The sequence below is a fragment of the Mixophyes fleayi genome, chromosome 4 (assembly GCF_038048845.1).
Source record: "Mixophyes fleayi isolate aMixFle1 chromosome 4, aMixFle1.hap1, whole genome shotgun sequence".
NCBI lineage: Eukaryota > Metazoa > Chordata > Amphibia > Anura > Limnodynastidae > Mixophyes > Mixophyes fleayi.
In genome coordinates, this window is record NC_134405.1 from 187,433,369 (window position 1) to 187,454,516 (window position 21,148).

Genomic DNA, 21,148 nt, shown 5'->3' on the forward strand with positions numbered 1-21,148 from the left:
TACTATGGTAAAGTCCCGATGACATGATTATTGTGAAATTGGATTTAGGATTACCTGTGATCTATACAGAAATACAGGTTCCCCATTAAGCTGTACATAGCACTCAGTTTGAACACTGTGTACAGCAATTGGGTAACCAGGAACCAAAAGTAATGAATCATGGCCACTTATTTGAAACCCATAGTTGCCAATGAAAGCCAGGTCCTGGGCATGGCGCACATACTACAGCACACAGCCTAAATGGCCAGCTGATGTTTGCAATCTAAACTTTGCTCAAGCCTTCAGTTTACAAAATGATGCACATTCAATGCATAGTTTCTAAAGTAAAGATACCTGTTTACGGAGAGTGCTGTTGTACACTTTGCTTATGACTAATACCTTAAATAGGGTTTTTGGAGCCATAGCCATTGCTGGTTTTGAATTTTCCTATGGAATTATTTCATATCTTAAGTGACAATAACCGAGAACTTAATCGGTATGTCACAGTTGACAGGTGCAGCCTCAGTTCTAGAAAAATTAACTTCTAAATCATTATTGCCCTCATCACCATCATCAAGGACAACAATGCTAGATTTACAATTAGCATGTTCATATTTAATTTTGAAACTGCTATCTGGATTGTGAGGCCATGTGTGTTTCTCCCACAAACAATTATAAAGCTTTTCAATTTGTTGAATCAGGACCGGCATTCTGAGCTTTTGCATTTATCCCTTGCTATGTTATCCATGTCACTCAAAAAATAAAAATGTTTTCACACTTGCATTGGCAACTGGCTTTTCACATATGTTTTTTATTGTTTCAATTGGTAACATTTTTGTTGCTTATTTGCAAGGTAATAGGTGAGGGAGAACTGGCAGCCATAGCACTTTCCTAGGCTTTACTTAGTCTGTCATAAATTACACTTTACTTCACAGCATAATATTTTTGGGGGGTGGATTGGGGTAGTTGTGTTTCTCCGAAATGGTTTGTGGCAAAGCAATTATCTTTTATGATTATCATGTGTGTCCGAATAGTAGCTCCATCAAATTGAGTGACCATTTGCACTTTATCATCAAAATTTGATACAAATTTGTAAGCAGTTTCAGAAAATAGGTTGTTTAATGTAATTCATTTTACAAGGTTATGTCACCACAATTTGAAAATACAGATTGATTTGCATTGTATCTTCCACTGATTACATTTTTTATTCAATATAATTTGAATGAAGACGAGGATCTATGAGTACTTATTTTTTTTGCTTTATTACCACTGCCACTAGCATTGCTTCCATTTTTGCACAATTTATAAGCAATGTTGGATTGTGTTAGCACATAAGGTACTGTCTCATCATGCCCATCCTCCAACTGCAGCAAATAGTCATTGGCACTTAATTAAATTTCTAATGTACTTTGTTTTCCACATTCCTTGGACCTGATTTGTCCTCAAAATCTACCACGTGGGACTAAATATAGAAAGCTACATTATCACCTGAACTGCCAACATAAATTAGCCAGTCCATAATTTCATGAATTTAGGCCATATGATGACATATTTTGGGAAGTACTTTATATATCGTCGCCATTCTTTATAAAATTTACTGACAATCAATAGAATATGTTTGACATTGGGGATTCCCAATACAATAGAGCTTTTAGAATAAGGGGTGGACAGACTGACAAGTGATAGTAGCAAGGGCAGAAAAAAACATATAGAATTTTTTTGTGTCAGTCAGTGATTTGCAAAAAAAAAAGGTTGATGAACCAATATATTGTCTGTGTATTTGAACACATATTGGCCTGATTCATTAAGACATGCAAGCCGAACGTAAATTGCATTTCTTTAAAACACACGTAATTTGCGTATACACATATCCATATTCAACTACAGGTGGATCTGAAGAAACATCTCTTGTTGAATACAGCTCTGCTCTGACAGACACTATAGGCTGTAGGATACATCAAGTACATTTCTGGAATATAAAGTCCCAGCAGAACGCAGAGAAAAAAATGATCTTAATATAATCATTTATAAAAAATGTATAAAAAATGTTTTCAATGAAATACATTTATCACGATGTTATCAATGTCTACTGTACATAAAATGCATTTTACAGTGTTTACTAATAGCAAGTTCATGTTCACCATGCATACTCATTTGTTATCACTATCACTTAGCACTTACATCTGCCCAGTAGCTGGTGCAAGTGATATGACAAAAAAACCACATGAGATGCAAAAAGCTTGAATCAGACAATGCTCTGTGTGCTCATGCTTGGCATGTCCTAACTGTACATTGGCTACATGCATATGTCTATTCCCCTCCCTGTTCCGCCAATGAAATTGTAGGCTGTCGTATGTTTTCTTTTTGCTGGAAGATGGATTGGGTGGTCTTGCGTTCACTGGCGTATAGTCTATTTCTGGGCATGCGCAGGGCGCTTTTATGCAAAATACACCACGTGCCGATATTTCTGCTCCTTATTGAATTAGGCCCATATATGAGTAATGCCAAGTGCAGAATTTTTTTTCCGGGATTTATTACAATTTTCAATGAAAAAAGAGGGTGTTTAAACATATGAGGAATTTTTTACAACCTACGCAAATCTATCCAGCAGATTTGTTAGTCACCGTAATGATATCTTTCAGATGTACTTTGTTTTCACCATTGTCTATTGGACTCCAGTAGATTGTTAGTCACTATTAGGCTGGGTACATACTACAGATTTTTCAGCCGATGATCTGGCTAATCACACGATAAACGACCGTTTGGCCCGATATCGCATTATTATGCACGCTCCAATGATGAACGAATATCATTCCATTGTATTATTTGATTTGATTTGATAAATGGACTAAAACGATGGAACGATATTGTTTCAATTCTGCAGTGTGTATGCACTCACGACCAGCAGTGTAGGCAGATCTCCATAGAGTTTACAGAGTCACGATCTTTTCAGCAGATGGTTATGATAGCTGAAGAGCACAGATCTGAAGGTAAATCTTGTAAAACGTGCATAGTGTGTACACATGAATCGGCATGCTGATCGGGACTTTTAGTCATTGGTATAATCATTAATGATATTGCATCAGGAGAAATTTTCTGTAGTGTGTACCAAGCCTAAGGCTAACCAAGCAGATTGAAAAAAATAGGCAAAGCAGAAAATGCTGCTATGTAACAAGTGTGTACAGAACAGAAGTGCAGATGATGATTATAAAAAAAGACTAGATAAGACTGATAAGTAACAGCTCTAAACACAACACATACTCACAAAAAATACATTTACCATTTACCCTAGAACAATTTAGGAAGGATGAGTGTAAAAACTTTTAATAGGCTATACACAATTTGATCCTTGTTGATTTACTTCTTTACATTTCATGCATTGTGATTAACCTAATTTTCCAGAAAGCGTAATTATTAGGTTAATTGTGGGGGAACCTTGAACGCATTTCAGAATCATTTGGATCGATTCACCCAACACTAGTGGAGGCATAGAGACATAGAGCATTAACTGTTTCTCACACAATTATATGATATTCCTCATTTGCTTAACCTCGCTACATGCTGCATCTTGAAAATTGATGTATTGAGGTTTACAAAAGCTACATAGAAATTAGTAAATTATTACATAAAACTTGTATTGAAATTTACAAAGGGATACAATTATTTTGTTCAAGTCACAGCATTATCTAGCAATCTACAAGAGAGCTGTATACATAGGTGATCATGAAACAGGATGAGCAATAAAGGCCAACTGCATGGAGCGTTTATGTAAAAGAATATAATGAATGTGAAATCTTTCCCAAACTGTTCTTTGATCTGACTTTCTTCTGTGGATGTCCTTGTGCAAACATTACAGACACGGCTGTAAAAAGAGTTTTGGATACTGTACAAATATGCCAAGAATGGTATTAATTGGCCTAATGCAAGGTGGCTGGGCACAGTTGGGGAAAGTGTCAGTATAGGGAGAATCCCCACCAAGTAAGACTGTCTGCGCAATTAGCTATCTGAACTCTAACCCTTCCAGAATAATTAATGAATAACAGAGGGGATCAAGACAAAGACACAAAGTGATTTGGTGGGTGCTAGCAAGTAATACATCAAAGAATGTTGGTAATTGGCCCTGTGGCTTTCATTCTTTGCCCTATTTCTTTCAATTCATTGACTCAAAATAATAGGTTCAGGTTCATTATCAACAGGTTTAAGCTGTAAGAGCACAACACTTTAACAAAGCTATGATTGTAACTGGACTGGTGGCTAAGGAAAGAGTTTGAGACCAAATCATACTCCCTTAAAAGGGAAAGTAAGAATCAAACTGAAAGGCGTAAGGCATTAAGGTACCTGTAAAAGTTTAAGTTGTCAAAGGAACTCACCATTACAATGCTGGAATACAGCTGGTATGGACAGGTATGTTTTAGCGTTTTATTGCTTGCTATAAATTGTAATGCATACTAAGCATTATACTGCTTGCTATAAATTGTAATGCATATTTAGTTTTTTTATGATTTATCAGACTTGGGTATATTAGTAAAATATTTTTTAGGATGCAATATATTATTTGGGAGGAGCATAAACAAAAGCTCTACAAGGTGTTGCAGCATGTCCAGGGCATCATCTGGATGTTGGCTATTTATTAACCCCTTCACTGTTACTGAAATGGGCAGAATTTGGGGATTTGTAATCCAGGCCCATCATCAATTACTACTTGAGTTGACTACACAATACAGTATACACATAATGATTAGAATTTATTATATTTTACACAATGTGGCTCTTTTATACTGTTCTGTTTCCGATAACCAAATGTTGTAGACATGATCTAAGAAAAGATACCACTACAAATGAAATACATTCTTGTGTAGAATACATGAATAAATAAATTAATAAAATTAGAGTTATATCTGAAAATGCCTCACACTATATTGTGTGCATTTAGTGTGAGAAAAATGTAAGACAAATGATTTATTTTTTATTTATCTATTTCTTTGTTTTTCTTTATTATACTGTATTTCTTAAATATTTATATTTTGATGGAGACTAAGTATTTAATATTTTAATATGGCATTCAGTAATATAAGTCATGTGTATTGCAGTTTTGATAACAGTGCATACAGTAAACCTGAGTAATCCTTATGGACATTGTACACATGGATTTGCCTAGCACATCTTTTTGTGTTTTGTACATAAAGAAAACTTATTAAATTGTGCATTTCTATTTCTAGCTTGACACTATAATTAAAAATAATAGTTTGTCTTATTTTTAAAACAATATTTTATAAAAACAAATATAAACACCTATATGATTAAGTCAAGCTACATAATGCCTGAAATTAAGCAACCATATTAGTGGGAGTTAAAATGTTTATTATGCAGGATAACATCAAATACAAACATGTACAACCATTTTCTCAGACAATTTTACTTATAAACACTCCATATTATGTAAATTATTTAATGTTTACATTCCTCCCAACAGAATCAAATTATCAACATAAATTATGCCATTTAGCTGAAAACTATATCCAAAAAATATTTGTCTTTAAGATTTTTAGAAAGTAATTTGTTGCATGTCTTGTTCAATATTCGCCTATATAGGTCACTTATTTCAGCTTAAATTCAAGCGCATCAACACCTTTAATGTAGTATGCTTTCAACTTTCTTTGTCTGAAGCAGCTCAATGGTCTAATCATTTTCAAGATTAGATTAAGAGAACATATATTAAGGCATGCACGTACATTTCTTTCTAAATCAGAGCTTCTCAAACTAATTTCCTTATTTTGTGTGTATAATTAGTTAAGTGAATATACACTGGATGACTATTTAAGAATACTGAAGACCTATTGTGTCAGAATGTCATACAGACAAATTTGGTTAGTCATGCACGTGAAGACTAGATGGGAACATGAACTGTTAGGAATCAATGAGTTCTTATACTTGCTCATATTTTACATGGTCAAGGTACAAAATGAAAAGGAAAACATGCCATGATTACATAGTTTCATCTCACACATGTATTTTGTTGACTCGAAACAAATCTTACAATATTTATACAGTAAAAAGTAAAATTACAGCATATGCAGTTATACATGCTAAGTCTGTGCTGAGATAATCACTACATGCATCCAAAAACATGAAATATTATATCAATTGACTAATATTTTTACAAGTCACATTTTTACAGCATTTGATAAAAACTAAAATTGTTTAGCATTTATTTAGAAGTCATAGCTTAGAGTTTAAAGTTGCTACCAACATAACAATGATATCAGGAGATATCTTTGTCTCAGCTCTTTGCAACCTTGGACAAGTCTGTTCCCAGGAACCAACAATGAGGTTATAGGCTTGATTGAGCAGAGAAGCTATGCCTAAACAATCCTGTGTATAGTGCTGTGTAACACTGTATATCATAAATACAAACTAGTAAATCATAATAAGTTCAGCATTGTCATTCCATACATGTTACTGTATGTACTGTATTATTGAACTCTGTTATAGCATTCCGTTTAATACATTGATTAATAACCAGTGTGAAATTTCAGTATAAGTATTTCATTCAAACTGTGAACGATATCTGGAAATGTTATTCAGAAAGTTGGATGAATGACATGTATTATGTTTTGTTTTGTTTTGTTGGAAATGTGATTGCACATTGTTTTTTAGATCCCTATAATATTATTTACTAGGTAATGGTGGCCCTTTAAAAATGAGCAGATCTGTATGGACAAAGGGTTACAATGATAAAGGCACTATATGATTTTTTTTTATATATAAACCATGTGGTACTTCATTTTCCAATTAAAAGATGTTCTAGGTTTCTGGTTAAAATATCACAAACTAAGCGCTGACCAACACATCTAGCAATATTGTGTGTGTCTAATTCAATTTGATTCATCTTAAATAGTATTTTTGAAATGCCCTGGCATGTTTAAGTAGAGATGCTCAGGCTCGGTTCCCCGAGAACAGAACACACCTGAACATAGCAGATCCAAGTACCGAGCTGATTTACCGAGCTGGCTTGGCTCAGTACTTTCGCACGCCCTCGGAGTTGAAAACGAGGCAAATCGTTATTGTTACATCATTGGATCTCATGAGTTTTGGAATCTATAAGTGCCACCCTCCACGGCGATCCAGCGCCATTTCACAGAGGGAAACGGAAGGGGTAGCACGGTTCTTGGCAGTCTCTAGTGCAGTTGGGCAGCGTCATAGGTAGAAAAGAAAGAAGAGGGGTAGCAATATTCTTCAAAGTCTCCAGTGACATTCAGGAGAGCTCCATTGCTCCATTGCCAATTGTCATTGCTGAAATAGAATTAATAGGGCTGGCAGGCTTGGTCTTATAAATCTGCGTCACATTGTACTGTGTTATATAGGTAACACACAAAGAGCAGAGCTCCATTGCTCCATTGCTAATTGTCATTGCTGAAATAGAAATAATAGGGCTGGCATGCTTGGTCTTCTAAATCTGCAGTCACATTGTACTGTGTTATATAGCTAACAAACAAACAAACAGGAGAGCTCCATTGCTTCATTGCTAATTGTCATTGCTGAAATATAAATAATAGGGCTGGCAGTCTTGGTCTTCTAAATCTGCAGTCACATTGTCCTGTGTTATATAGCTAACAAGCAAACAGGAGAGCTCCATTGCTAATTGTCATTGCTGAAATACAAATAATAGGGCTGGCAGTGTTGTTCTTAATCTGCAGTCACATTGTACTGTGTTATCAAAATGGATTCACAGCAGTACACAGAAGACCAGGAGCACCAAGCAGCTGCTAGCACCAGTCAAGTTGATAGTAATCCCTCTACGTCATGTGCTAAAGCCTATGTTAAAGTGCATAGTGTTTTTAAGTCAGGGAAACAAAAATGTAAAAAAATACCTTTTACCTTGGTCAAGAAAAAAAGACCTGTAATCCAGGCAAAGTTATTTGCAGAAAAAAATTAAATTGCCAACATGCCATTCTACACACGCAGTGGCAAGGAAAGAATGAGGCCTTCGTCTTTCTCTATGAGTGCTAGTTCTGCAACTGTCACTGTGGCATCTTCTTGTAAGGTCAGGAATGACCAAGCAAGACCTTGTCATTCGGACTCCAAAAGTGGTGTCCAAATACTTTTACGTGTAAAGGCCGAGCTGGGAGAAAACAGTAAGGCAATAGAGGAAAATGTATGTTCAGATTCAGAAATGACACAAATCCCTGAGGAGAGTCTATCCATGAGTGCTAATATGTAATCCTGACCTTTCTGATAGTGTCCCTATAAAGAAGGCCCCTTTCAGCATTTCTGCAGATGTGTGCATGAACAGCCCAAGTGTAGCCGGTAATACACAAATTGACAATACCACTTTGGAATTGCAACAGGATGAGGGGGATATTTGTGTAGCTGATGAGGGCACTAATTAGTATGTTGATGATGATGTTGTTTGTTTAATTCCTGCTCCAGTGTAAGCAGTTCTTGCCCGTGATAAGAAGAAAGCCATTATCATGCCTGGGCATAAGACCAAAAAATCCACCTCTTATGTGTGGAATTATTTTTACCCAAATCCTGTTGACAGTTGTCTAGCCTTTTGTATAGCCACAGTCAGTAGAGGTAGGGACCTTAACCATCTAGGAACCTCACCCATGTTACACCATTTGAAGAGAGTTCATGGCAAGCTGCTGTAAAAATTGTAAACTTATGCTAGATCAAGACACCTGCAATCTACACCCACAACACCGTCCACATCAATATCCTCAGTAGCGATTGGAGTTAGTCCTGCATCCAAGTTGCTAAGGCTATATGAATCCCCCACTCTCCTGGATTCCTCAGAAGAATTGTTGAGCATTAGTACCACTGCTTCTGCTTCTGGGGGTGAATCTTGATCCCGGAAGCAGACCAAGAAAACTACTAGTAGTTTACAACAATTGACTGTTAAACAATCGTTTGCAAGAGGAAGAAAGTATGTGAGCTGACACCCAGTCGCAAAGCGGATCACAGATGCCATGGCGACTATGCTAGTATTAGATCTGCGTCCAATATCCACTATTAATGCAGCTGGTTTTAGACAGTTCCTTGACGTCTTGTGTCCCCTTTACCAAATTCCATCACAACACCATTTTACTAGAAAAGCTATTCCTCACCTGTACCAGAAGGTTTGTAAAAATGTAATTATTGGGCTTCAAAATGACATTCTACCCACTGTACACTTAACCACAGATATGTGGACAAGCGGAACTGGGCAAACTAATGATTATATGACTGTGATAGCCAACTGGGTTGGTGATTCGCCTTCACCAGCAGGAACAGCAGCAGCATGTACCCAAGTACGTCACATTTTTCAGAGGCAGACTACTCTGTGTATCACCGGCTTCACTAAGAAGGCATACAGTTGACAATCTGTTACAAAAACAAAGGAATGTCATTGCAACATGGCTTATCCCGCTTGGACTTTCCTCAGGATATGCCAGCAATATTGTCAGGGCATTACAGCTGTGTGAATTCCATCACATTCCCTGTTTTGCTCACACAATAAATTGGTGGCGCAGAGCTTTTTAAAAAATGACAGGGACATGCAGGAGATGCTGTCTGTAGCCCGTAAAATAACTGGACATTTCCGGCATTCGGCAGCAGCTACAAGAGCAATTTAATTTGCCCTGCCACCAACTGAGGCAAGAGGTGGTGACAAGGTGGAATTCCACCCTGCATATGCTTCTGTGGATGGAGGAACAGCGAAAAGCCATCCACGCTTACTCCACTAGCCATGACATTGGGAAAGGAGTGGGGATGTATTTTACTTAAGCGCAGTGAAGAATACTTTCCATGTTGTGCAAGGTGCTGAAACCATTCGAAGTAGTCACCTGTGAAGTTAGTTCAGACACTGCTTGCTTGAGTCAAGTGATTCCCTTATTTAGACTTTTGGAAAAGCAGCTTGAGAAACTGAAGGAAGAGATTAAACAAAGCAAGTAAGTGTGTCAGACTTGTAGATCAAGTACTTTATTCGCTTTGCCAGGATCCAAGAGTTATCAAAATCTTGAAATGATCACTACATTTTGGCGACTGTGCTTGATCCTATGTTTAAGAGCTATTTCTTCTCTTTGTTTCCAACTGATCCAGATCTGAAGAGATGGAAGGAGCTCCTGGTGAGCAAGAAGACAGCTCAAGTGTTACATGACAGGATGGCGTCTCCTCCTTCAGTTTCTCAGTCAACTGCTGCTAGAAAAAAACTTAGCTTTCTCAAGAGACCCAGGGATGATGTAGATGACTCAGCACAACATTTTGACATCTGGTCTGGTCTAAAAGAATTGACCATAAACGTGACACCTCTGCCGTAACTCCACCTGAACCTACTATCAACATCCAAAGGATGGTGGATGATTATTTTAACGACAACATAGAAATCAGTGGCTTTACATACTGGGAGAAAAAAATGGAGACCCATGTACCAACTCGCTTTGCACTTCTTAAGCTGCCCACCCTCCAGTGTGTACTCGGAAAGGGTTTTCAGCACAGCCGAAGCCTTGTCAGCGATCGGCATAGGAGGCTACTTCCTCAAAATGTGGAAAAGATGATGTTCATAAAAATTAATTTAAATTTCCTGTCAATAACATCAAAATACTAAGACTTCTGTAATGGTGGATTGGTGGATTCCAGCGGTGATGAATTAATAATGTGTGAGGATGATGTACAAACTGATGAGGGTGAGGATGAGGCTGAGGATGATGACACAGTAGAGTTCATTAACAGCACTGTTGTCTTAGGTGCCTTAAGCCCATTGTTAGCTTGTTTTGTGGGGGTGCAAACAAACCAAGCACATCAGTCTCAAAAGTTGCACTCCTTGCCGCTGAAGTGCTTGGTTTGTTAAAGTGTGCATGTCCTTTTTAAGATCCAACATAAGGGTGGCTGGGAGAGCCCAAGGACAATTCCGTCTTGCACCACTTATCCTTACAGCTACCACAGTGTGCCAATGTTATCTACATGTGCTGTATACTGTTGTGTTCTTTGTAAAAATCCTAGACACCCATTGATGATACAGGTAATTTAGCACAACATTTTCTCAACTGGGGGTAAATGTATCAAGCTGAGAGTTTTCCCAGCGTGTTTGAAAAGTGGATATGTTGCCTATAGCAACCAATCAGATTCTAGCTTTCATTTTGTAGAATGTACTAAATAAATGATAGCTAGAATCTCATTGGTTTTTCAAACCTGCCGGAAAACTCTCAGCTTGATACATTTATCCCCTGGTCTTGTCTACTGTAAAAGAATTGAAAAAAATTAGTGACACCTCTGCTGTAAGTCCACCTGATCCTACTATCAACTATCAACATCCAAAGAATGGTGGAGGATTAATTTTATTTCTTTTCAATGGTATAAAGACAACAGTTTTATTAACAAAGAACAACGCTGTTTGCAGAAGTATTGTATTATCTTTCACTTTGCTGCTATTTTATCAGTATTGCACAAAGTGTTTGTAATCTGCACTTTGGGTCAAAGGTACCTAACTATATTATAATTTTTTGGGGAATTGGGGCTGTTTCGAAGCTCAGTGATAAACTTGCTTTTTGCTGTGAATTACAATGGCTCTTTTTATTGCATTGCCTGGCACCCTGGATTGGTCTGGGTCTGATAAAAGCATGCATGCCAGGGGGGTCAGCGCTCATCGCCATGTATTAGCTGTAGAATTACCACAGTTATCCAAGTAATGGGTGGAGCGATCAAATGAACCATAACTGATTTCATGATCCAAGGATATTTCCATCTTGCACCACTTTTCTTTTCTGCCACTGCTGTGTGGAAATGTTTCCTAGATGTGCTATAAATTGCTGTGTTTTTGTGTCATTGTTCTGTCACTTAGTATCCAGCCTGGTCGCTGCAGTCTTTGTTTGAAAGTGTATGAAAATAATATTTTGACCTGTAAGGTGGTCAAAATTGACTGCAAATTACTTGAAATTAGTGTTAATGAGGTTAATAATAATGTGGAAAAAAGCAAAATTATGTAATTTTAGAAAATAATAGGGATTTTAGAAAAAATAGGGATCCAAAACCAGCAAGGGAGGTTTTTCCAAAACCAAAACACGAAGTTAATCCAGATCCAAAACCAAAACCAGAACACGGGAGTCAGTGAACATCTCTATGTTTAAGATATATTTTAGGTCACTGACACATTTCATCATTTACTTATATAGCACAGCCAATTCCACAGTGCTATACAGAGCATACTTGTCATTCATGTCAGACCCTTCCCAATTGGAGGTTACTGTCTAAATTCCCTAACTAACACACACAGACTAGTGTCAATTTTGTTAGCGGCCAATTAACCTACCAGTATGTTTTTTGATTGTGGGAGGAAACCGAAGCACCCAGGGGAAAGCCTCGCAAACACAGGGAGAGCAAACAAATGCTTCACAGCGAGGTCCAACCAATTCTCAGGTCCTCCAGCTTGCTGGAGACCCAAGTTGGGGAGTGCAAAAATGGTCATAAGGTTACAAAGATGACTTGAGTAACTTAAAAGAGGTTTGAAATTGGTGAAAAATGGAATCTCAGCAGTGGGATCCCATCTACAGGGTACAGAAATATACCATAGATGGGTATGGCATTTAAACTAATAATCATATGTTTTTTATGCCAAAAATATATTTATCTACAAATAACCAAACAGGTTAAAAGAAGTTAGGCAAGTTATCACAATTTTAGTAGTATTTTCCTTACTGACTGTGAATACTTTTATTTATGACAATTATGATGGTATCACTATCTGTGTTTAAAGAGAGAAATATTGAATAAGTCAATTCCCCTATACATATAACAATCATATGAACGTCACTACTACTAGTCCTATTTTATTGAAAATAAACCTTTCACAGTAGTACATCCTGGCCTTGACCATTATGTCACAGCTTTCCTGCCTCATAATTGAGCAGTAAATGTATTATCATATGTTCATGTTAAGATGTGAGCATAGCCCTATATGGAATGTAATAGCTTTTAAAACAGCCAAAATTATTTTGAAAGCAATAGATTTATAATAAAATGAAGGATGTTGATATATACAATTGTTTTATCTTGGTTTGGAGAATGTTGGGAGGTAATAGCAACTTAGCTGTCTGTTTTTCTCTGCATAATGTGTTGGTGCTCTATAAATAAAGGAAAATACTAATAACCATGCATGAAGGGCACTAGCATGTCTGGCGCCCCCCTGCAAAAAATAAATCTGCATCCTTCTCTTTTATAAATTATTTGTTCATTCAATAATGCTTTTCTTTTTTTAATACAAAACATGCAACAAACTTTAATAAAGAAAGTAATACAAAAGAGAACAGTCAAGCCCCCTCCCCCAGTCCTCCTGCAGGAAATCAGTATGGGGCGAACTTGCCAATTTAGCCTGGTTATTCTACAAATGTTGAAAAGTTACACCAACCACAATAAACAATGGAAATTTGTTTTTACACTCCTGACCCATTAACACAGTACAATTTGCCTGGCCTGAGTATACCCACAGTGCCTTTAATTGGTATATTAGATAGCACTTGCGAACCCCTCAGAGCTCTGGGCTCTCACCACTACCCTCTTTGAACCTATTGTGCAAGTAACATGTAGCCCCATGATTCAGCAGTATCATCCCTATTTTTCTTTGCCATATCTGGCAACTGTAGACTATCCTTCGCGCAGAATATATATATCGCGGAACAAAGCAACACAATACCTTCAGAATTTCACTGCAGTGTATTGATTAGGTACTCTTCTAGGTAAATTATACCGCACTTCTTATTATCTTTAAAGATTAAAACAATTCATACATTCCATGCTAAAATAACAGAGAACAGCCGCTCTCTTATGGAATAATTTGTGCTATATTCAAAATGGTGAAGACAAATCACAAGAACAAAAGGAGACAAAGAAAAGGCGCTGTCCCCTTTATTTCCAATGTCTACTGGCCAGGTATCTACTGGCCCCTCTTATCCTGTGCTTACACAACCCACTTTACCATGGCAAGGTGTAGAGGATGGATGGTGTCCATTTAGCCCGAGTGCTTCTTCCTTTCCTTTCAATCTTCCTGGCCAACCTTTTGGTATTCCTACTATTCAGACTCTTTTTAAGCTTATGGCCCTAATTTTACACATCATCCACTCCTGGCTAGTACCTTTCAAGCTCTGGCGCTTTCCAAAACCCATTTAGAGCCTTTGGTTCCAGTTCTGGTCTACTACAAGGCACAAATTTAGCTACAGCTAGCACCATGCCTAATTGTAACCTGTTACCCTTTCTCACCAGCAATTTCTTCTTCAGGATCAATGTGGTCTAGGTTTCGCAGGCCTCTATTTTAATGCACTCTATTTCAATGGCCAATAGCACCATGCTGATACTTGCTGATGGAGCAGTTCCTGGGCTGGGGTGTGCACTCACCCTGGCAGCTCCTTTGGTTGCTTGCCACACGGTTGCTTCCACATTACCCATTATAGGTCAGCAACTGGATCAGACTGTTGTTGTTGGGTTGACATTGTCAGAACCTACTACGTTAATAGTCACTTCAGTATGACCAGCTGTGTCTTGGAGTGCTTCTTCTGGAATGGAGAGCTATGATTCTGCTTACTCTGCTGCAGGTTCAGCTGGATGTGTATCATCCCAAAACAAGAGTGGGTGCACAGCTGGTTTAGAAGGTGAATCCGCATCTGCTCAGGGGACGTCATCTCAAGTTATCAGCAAAGTTCAAAGAGAGTTCTTTGCCGCTGGTAAGCATGTTTCTGATGTGGTTTCTGGTGTTAGCACAGGGCCGGGATCTGCTTCAGAAAGTGATGTTTCCCTGGGGTCCAGAAGTAATAATGATAGATTGATGCAGCTGCTAGAGAGAAAGTTGGGCAGTGTCTGCCGCTGTGCCATGGCTGCAGTGGAAGGCATCCTAGGCAGAATAGTGGGTGAATATGTTGTGCGCTGTGCAAATAGAGCAGTAAAAGTTGTGCAGTGCCCGCTGTCATGCCAGGGTCGCTGGGGAAGGCACCCTAGGTAAAATAACGGGTGAGGATGTTGTGGTCTGTGCAAATTCAGCGGTCCTTAGGGACGTTCAAAGTAAAGTGTGTGATAAGATTTGCGATGGACGTATTGTAGACATGTTTACCATCACTGGTAAGGCTAAGGCTGTATTGCCCACTACAAAGTCATGCTCTGGCATCGCTGTGGAAGCATATGGGCAGCACGGTGGCTTAGTAGTTATCATTTCTGCCTCACATTACTGGGGCCATTGCATAATGTACATTCAGGTGCATGTGACCATTCTGCATTTTCATTGTGCTTAAATGCCGAACATTTTGCTGAACTTTTGTACTTAACTAAAATATACATGTCTGCAAGAGAATAAACCTTTGTAGTGTTGACCCTTCTTTTTGAAGACCTCTGCAATTCGCCCTGGCATGCTGTCAATCAACTTCTGGGCCACATATGGACTGATGGCCACCCATTCTTGCCTAATCAATGCTTGGAGTTTGTCAGAATTTGTGGATTTTTGTTTGTCCACTCACTTCTTGAGGATTGACCACAAGTTCTCAATGGGATTAAGGTCTGGGGGGTTTCCTGGCCATGGGCCCAAAACTTTGATGTTTTGATCCCCAAGCCACTTAGTTATCACTTTTGCCTTATGGCAATGTGCTCCATCATGCTGGAAAAGCCATTGGTCGTCACCAAACTGTTCTTGGATGGTTGGGAGAAGTTGCTCTTGGAGGATGTTTTGGTACCATTCTTTATTCATGGCTGTTTTCTTAGGCAAAATTATGAGTACAATGGCAAAGTCTTTGTTTAAAAAGAATATATATGCAAATAATATATACTATAAAAACACATTGGGCCTAATTCATTAAGGAAAGTTAAGCAAAAAATTGAATACGTTTTCTTACTCAAGATTGCCACACCACGACACTGCTACCACCAGCCTGTATTTTTGACACCCGGCAGACCCATGTCCTTGTGTGCCTATCAATTCACTACCCACATAAAATACATGTCGACTGTTTAATAGGAAAGTGGTGATTGAATTCCAATTACTGCCACCTTTGAAGTGGCATACAATGTAGCCTGTTTACATGGCTTAAGAGTCTATATCTTGACTCTCAATTAATCAGAAACAGCTCAACATAATCACTATCTTCACCCCTCAAAGGTCATTGAAATCCAATTCTTTTTAATTTATTCATGAAAATATTTATCCTGCATTTCCCATGGAACTTTCTGTTTTGCCCATGTCTGTGAAGATCTGCCCATCACAAGGTACAAAAAAGATGTACCCATCCCTCAACCAGCTGATATATATGTTAGGAACCCCTCCAGCCAGTACATCAAAACCCGAAGTCTGCTCTGAAGTCTGGTGTTCACTGGAGCCCCTAGTGGTGGGGACAGACTTGGCAGCAGACAAACAGAGGGTCGTGAGATGTGCACTGACTGAGAGTGTAGAAGCAAACAGCAGAGTGAAATCCAGGCAAGGCTCGAGGGCCGGCAGCAGACAACAAATCCAGAGAACAAGCCGAGGTCAGAGGTCACAGGCAATACAACAGGGTCCATAAACAAGCCAGGGGTCATACACGGGAGATCAGGTCTAGCAAAAACAGTAAAGGAGCAGGAACAGAGAGCCTAGCTACACTGGGAGCTATAACTGGCAGTGAGGCTCTGTCCTCACTGCCTTAAGTAGTGAGGGGAGCCAATAGGAGAAGAGTGCCAACAATACCCCTCCCTACTGCACTAATAACCAAGAAATTGCAGTGAAGAAATAGTGACCACAATAATAATCAACAGTACTCACTACTACATAGTGTGCAACACTGACATCTTCTGGCATACTATGCTCAAGATCATATTTATACATAAATTACCATAAACATTTACTATGTGTGTTTTCTTCTTCTGCGCGCATGCGCCCGGCTGTAAGACCGCTGGCCAGGCACTGCGGCAGTAGGGTTAGAGCGTCCCGGTTGTTGCCCAGGCACCCGAGACATAGGAGGCGGAAGTGACGTCCCGGTCGTCATAGAGACGGCCGGGACGCCTGGGACCGCCGGAAGTGAGTCGCGGTGGCCCTTCGGGGAGCCGCAACTCATAACAATATATAAACATATGTATATATATCTATCTATCTATCTATCTATCTATCTATCTATCTATATCAGGGGCGCACTCAGGGGGGGTTTCTGGTTCTCCGGAGACCCCTCCTCCTCCGCGAACGAACAGGCAGCAAAAGCATGTATAAACATGCTAAACACTGCCCCTTCCCACAGCACCTCTGCGGACGCGGCACACTGCCCCTTCCCACAGCACCTCCGCGGACGCGGCACACTGCCCCTTCCCACAGCACCTCCGCGGATGCGGCACACTGCCCCTTCCCACAGCACCTCCGCGGATGCGGCACACTGCCCCTTCCCACAGCACCTCCGCGGATGCGGCACACTGCCCCTTCCCACAGCACCTCCGCGGATGCGGCACACTGCCCCTTCCCACAGCACCTCCGCGGACGCGGCACACTGCCCCTTCCCACAGCACCTCCGCGGACGCGGCACACTGCCCCTTCCCACAGCACCTCCGCGGACGCGGCACACTGCCCCTTCCCACAGCACCTCCGCGGATACGGCGCTGGCTGCTGTACAATCCAGTGTCATTGAAATGGAGCTGCTGGGCATGCGTGTCCACACAGCTCCTCCCAGACTGAGGCATTACATCACTGGCTGCCCTGCTAAACGGTGAGTCCCAGGGACCCTGGGCATTCAACAAATTATTTCAGGAGACTGTGCATTCAGCTGGTTAGCATTAAATTCCATATGTGTAACAGCAACATATTTTGTTACTAGTATATTTGTGTGTAAGTAAATATAGGTATATGTAGTGTGTGTATATATATATATATATATATATATATATATATATATATATATATATATATATATTTATATCCCAGGATGAAAGTTACTGCTGGCCATTAAAAGTTCACAGACATTTTAGGACAAGACCCTGATAAATGTCAATTTTATTTTATTTAATGCCTCTCGCATAGGGAAATAACATGGAACAGATACAGATACTAAATGTCCAAGTATTTGGGATGAGAGGATAAATAGGTTAAAAAAAAATCTACAGCTGAAATAAATAACTAAATATATATATATGTGTGTATGTATTTTTCAAGCTTTAATTTGCGGGTCAGGCTTCAATTATTACTTTAATAATGAGTAATAAAATAGAAGATCCTATAACATATTGGTTATCATCATCAGCTATTTATATAGCATCACTAGTTCCGCACCGCTATCTTATTATTGCATAATGTTAGACTTGTGAATAACAATTTACATTGTGACTCACATGTACCTGTTATTTGCAGTAAAAAAAGTTTATGTTGAAGCCTTATTCTAGCACTTTATGTCTTATGTTTTATTGTTGCTTTGTTCCGAGTTCATCTATTTGGAAACTCCCCCTTAAAAATCCTGTGTTTTCCCCTGTATTTTTCCCCCTGTATATATATATATATATTTACTGATGGGGTATTGGTACATCAACTAGGTGGAATCAATGGAAAAATAGTTCTTGACAAAGCAGACATTAAGTTTAGTTACCTTAACGTGGTTGTGTTTATACAAAATCTTGGATGTGGGTTTATTTGTGCTGTGCCTGTATTTTTTAAAAAATATGTTTTCAAAGGGAGCATACATTACCTGGACTGAAAGCCATATCCTACTTCATTTTCCTGCTGTAGATAGCAAATGACCACCATCTTCTTATCCAGTGACCATCATCTACATACCAATCAAATAAACATCATCATCATACATGACAAACAGCCTGTATCATCACACCCATTAATCCTTGCCCTCTGCACACATTAGAGAATAATTATATCCCTAGGTTAGAAATATGAGGACTTATCCAATTTATGTGTACCCGTTGTAAGCCATCTATTGCACAGTTTACACCTCCCCCCAATTCCCAGCTGTATATTGTACTAGGAAATCCCCCGTTGACAGCTATATATTGCAATGAGATAGTCCCTCATTGCTATCTATAACTTGCAGAGAAATATCCACCATTGCAAGTAACATATTGAAGAAATAATCCAATTGCAAACCTACATAATGTAAAGAAATACCCTATATTGCAAGCCACGTGCTTCCCATATACCTCAGATTGCCTAACATACAGTATGTTGCACAGATACACCACATTAACAGTTATATATCGCACAAATACATTTTATTGGCATGCCAGCCATGATGCACATAATTCCACGTAATCATTTACCTATGTGATTTGCAGTCTATAAAAAGTATTAGGACATTAGGACCTTCCTTGGAAAAATAGATACTTAAGAGCCCTAGCATTGATGAAATTATGGCATATTTTTAAATGTATGGACTTGAACAGCATAACTTTTCCACTTGTTTCAACAGCACATGTTTTTGCAAATGTAAGTAAAACATAACTCATGTGGGGGTCATTAAATAAAGTGTGATAAGCTGGCTAATATTACTGTACAGACGCTCCCATTAACTTGAATAACCCCTCTAATGTGTTGATTTTGAGCGTTCTTTCTTCCCAGTTCCCCACAATGTAAGTATTGATGGCAGGCATGTTACTATAATTGACCCAAGAGCTTTTCTACATCTTTTAACTTCAATAGTGTAATAATTTTTTAGTATCAAACTGTGTTAAAAAACAACTTAAAAAAAATGATGAAAAAACAATTTGACCTTCTTGAACAATTATGGCTTAAGTTTTCTCTTATGAGACGTCACAGCTGACCCTTTCTAATTCATAGTAACTGTACACTCTGTTTCAGTTTTAATTACATATCTGTAGGCTATTTAGTCTGCAGGATTTGGTGCCTACTGAAACGTCTTTTGTCGGTTGCTTTGAAGATGCAGTATAGTGATTAGCCCATCTTTTCTATGAAGTAAAAGTATAACATAGTTATGCTTTTCATTTTAGGAAAATGAATTTAAATTTGCAATTACGACTTATTAAATAACAACTAAAAGACAGTACTAATTGCTAGCATGCTGTTAGCTTTTAAATTAAATTATTTCTGCTTGCGAAAGCAAGTGGTTTGAAACTTAGCAAGCTGTTCTTTCATTTGACTGAAACATTTGTATAATAGTACAATGAAGAAAATGGCCTAAACATATTTTTCCAAAGAGTTATTAAGTCATGTTAGATATATACATTTACAATATCGATGTAATTAGTTTTTTGAACATATGGCTTAAATGAACATACAATAACCAACCTGTAGACTATACAAAGATAGATGAGGATTTATTTACAAATTAAGTTTTATGAATGGGGTTCCATCCATATTCTATCCTTTTACGTTCTTCATATAAAACTAAACAACTATAGCAATATTAAAGTATAAATAACTTCCTACCTAGCATACATTCTGTGGCCATTAACAACTTGACAGTGAATTCAGTTTATTGTTTAATGTCACTAGGCCAGTTTTTTGTCCTTGCTTTCTTAAGTTATCGCTCTAATGTATTACTAAAATTGGAGTCTATTTAGACATGCATGCTCCTTGCATGTAGCTCATTCCCTTTGTATAAGATGAAAAGATGACCCCTTGTCTGCGTGGTAGGAAAAGTGTGTTAGACAAATCTTTGTAATGACCTCACATATATTTATACATTGTCACTCACCGGACTTCTAGGTCTAGAGCTGGGCCAGTTGTCCCTCTGCCGGCGCCTGTGCTGCGCCGCGTCCGTCCACCATCTTGACTGGGCTTCTGCGCATGTGCAGATCAGGAGGTCTCTTTATACCCTTTCCTTTATTTGGTATTGGCTATCTATTAGCCTTGTCTCTATTTAAGGCACTCCTGACCCCTCCTTAATTGTCTGATCTTGATTCTCACCTCCTCGTGTCAGCTGAGTACTATGTTTCTGTGGCTGCTGGTAAACCTGCCTCCTGCTGTATGCTATAGTGACAGCTGCTTCTCACCTGTTGGCCGGATACTCTTAGCCCCATTCGTGGTAAACCTGCCTCCTGCTGTATGCTGTAGTGACCGGTGCTTCTCACCTGTTGGCCGGATACTCTTAGCCACATCCGTGGTAAACCTGCCTCCTGCTGTATGCTGTAGTGACCGCTGCTTCTCACCTGTTGGCCAGATACTTCTCAGTCACATCCGTGGTAAACCTGCCTCCCGCTGTATGCTGTAGTGACCGCTGCTTCTCACCTGTTGGCCGGATACTTC

The 21,148-nt window shown here is 38.9% G+C and overlaps 1 protein-coding gene across 1 annotated transcript in view; it reads left to right on the forward strand.

Moving 5' to 3' along the window:
- Nucleotides 1–4,219: 4,219 nt before the first annotated feature.
- TFEC (transcription factor EC) overlaps nt 4,220–21,148 on the forward strand; it is a 99,705-nt gene continuing 82,776 nt past the window's right edge. Inside the window, exon 1 of the mRNA XM_075208995.1 lies at nt 4,220–4,383. Within this exon, the coding sequence (XP_075065096.1) occupies nt 4,357–4,383 (27 nt within the window). The 5' untranslated portion in view covers nt 4,220–4,356. The remainder of the gene's footprint in view (nt 4,384–21,148) is intronic.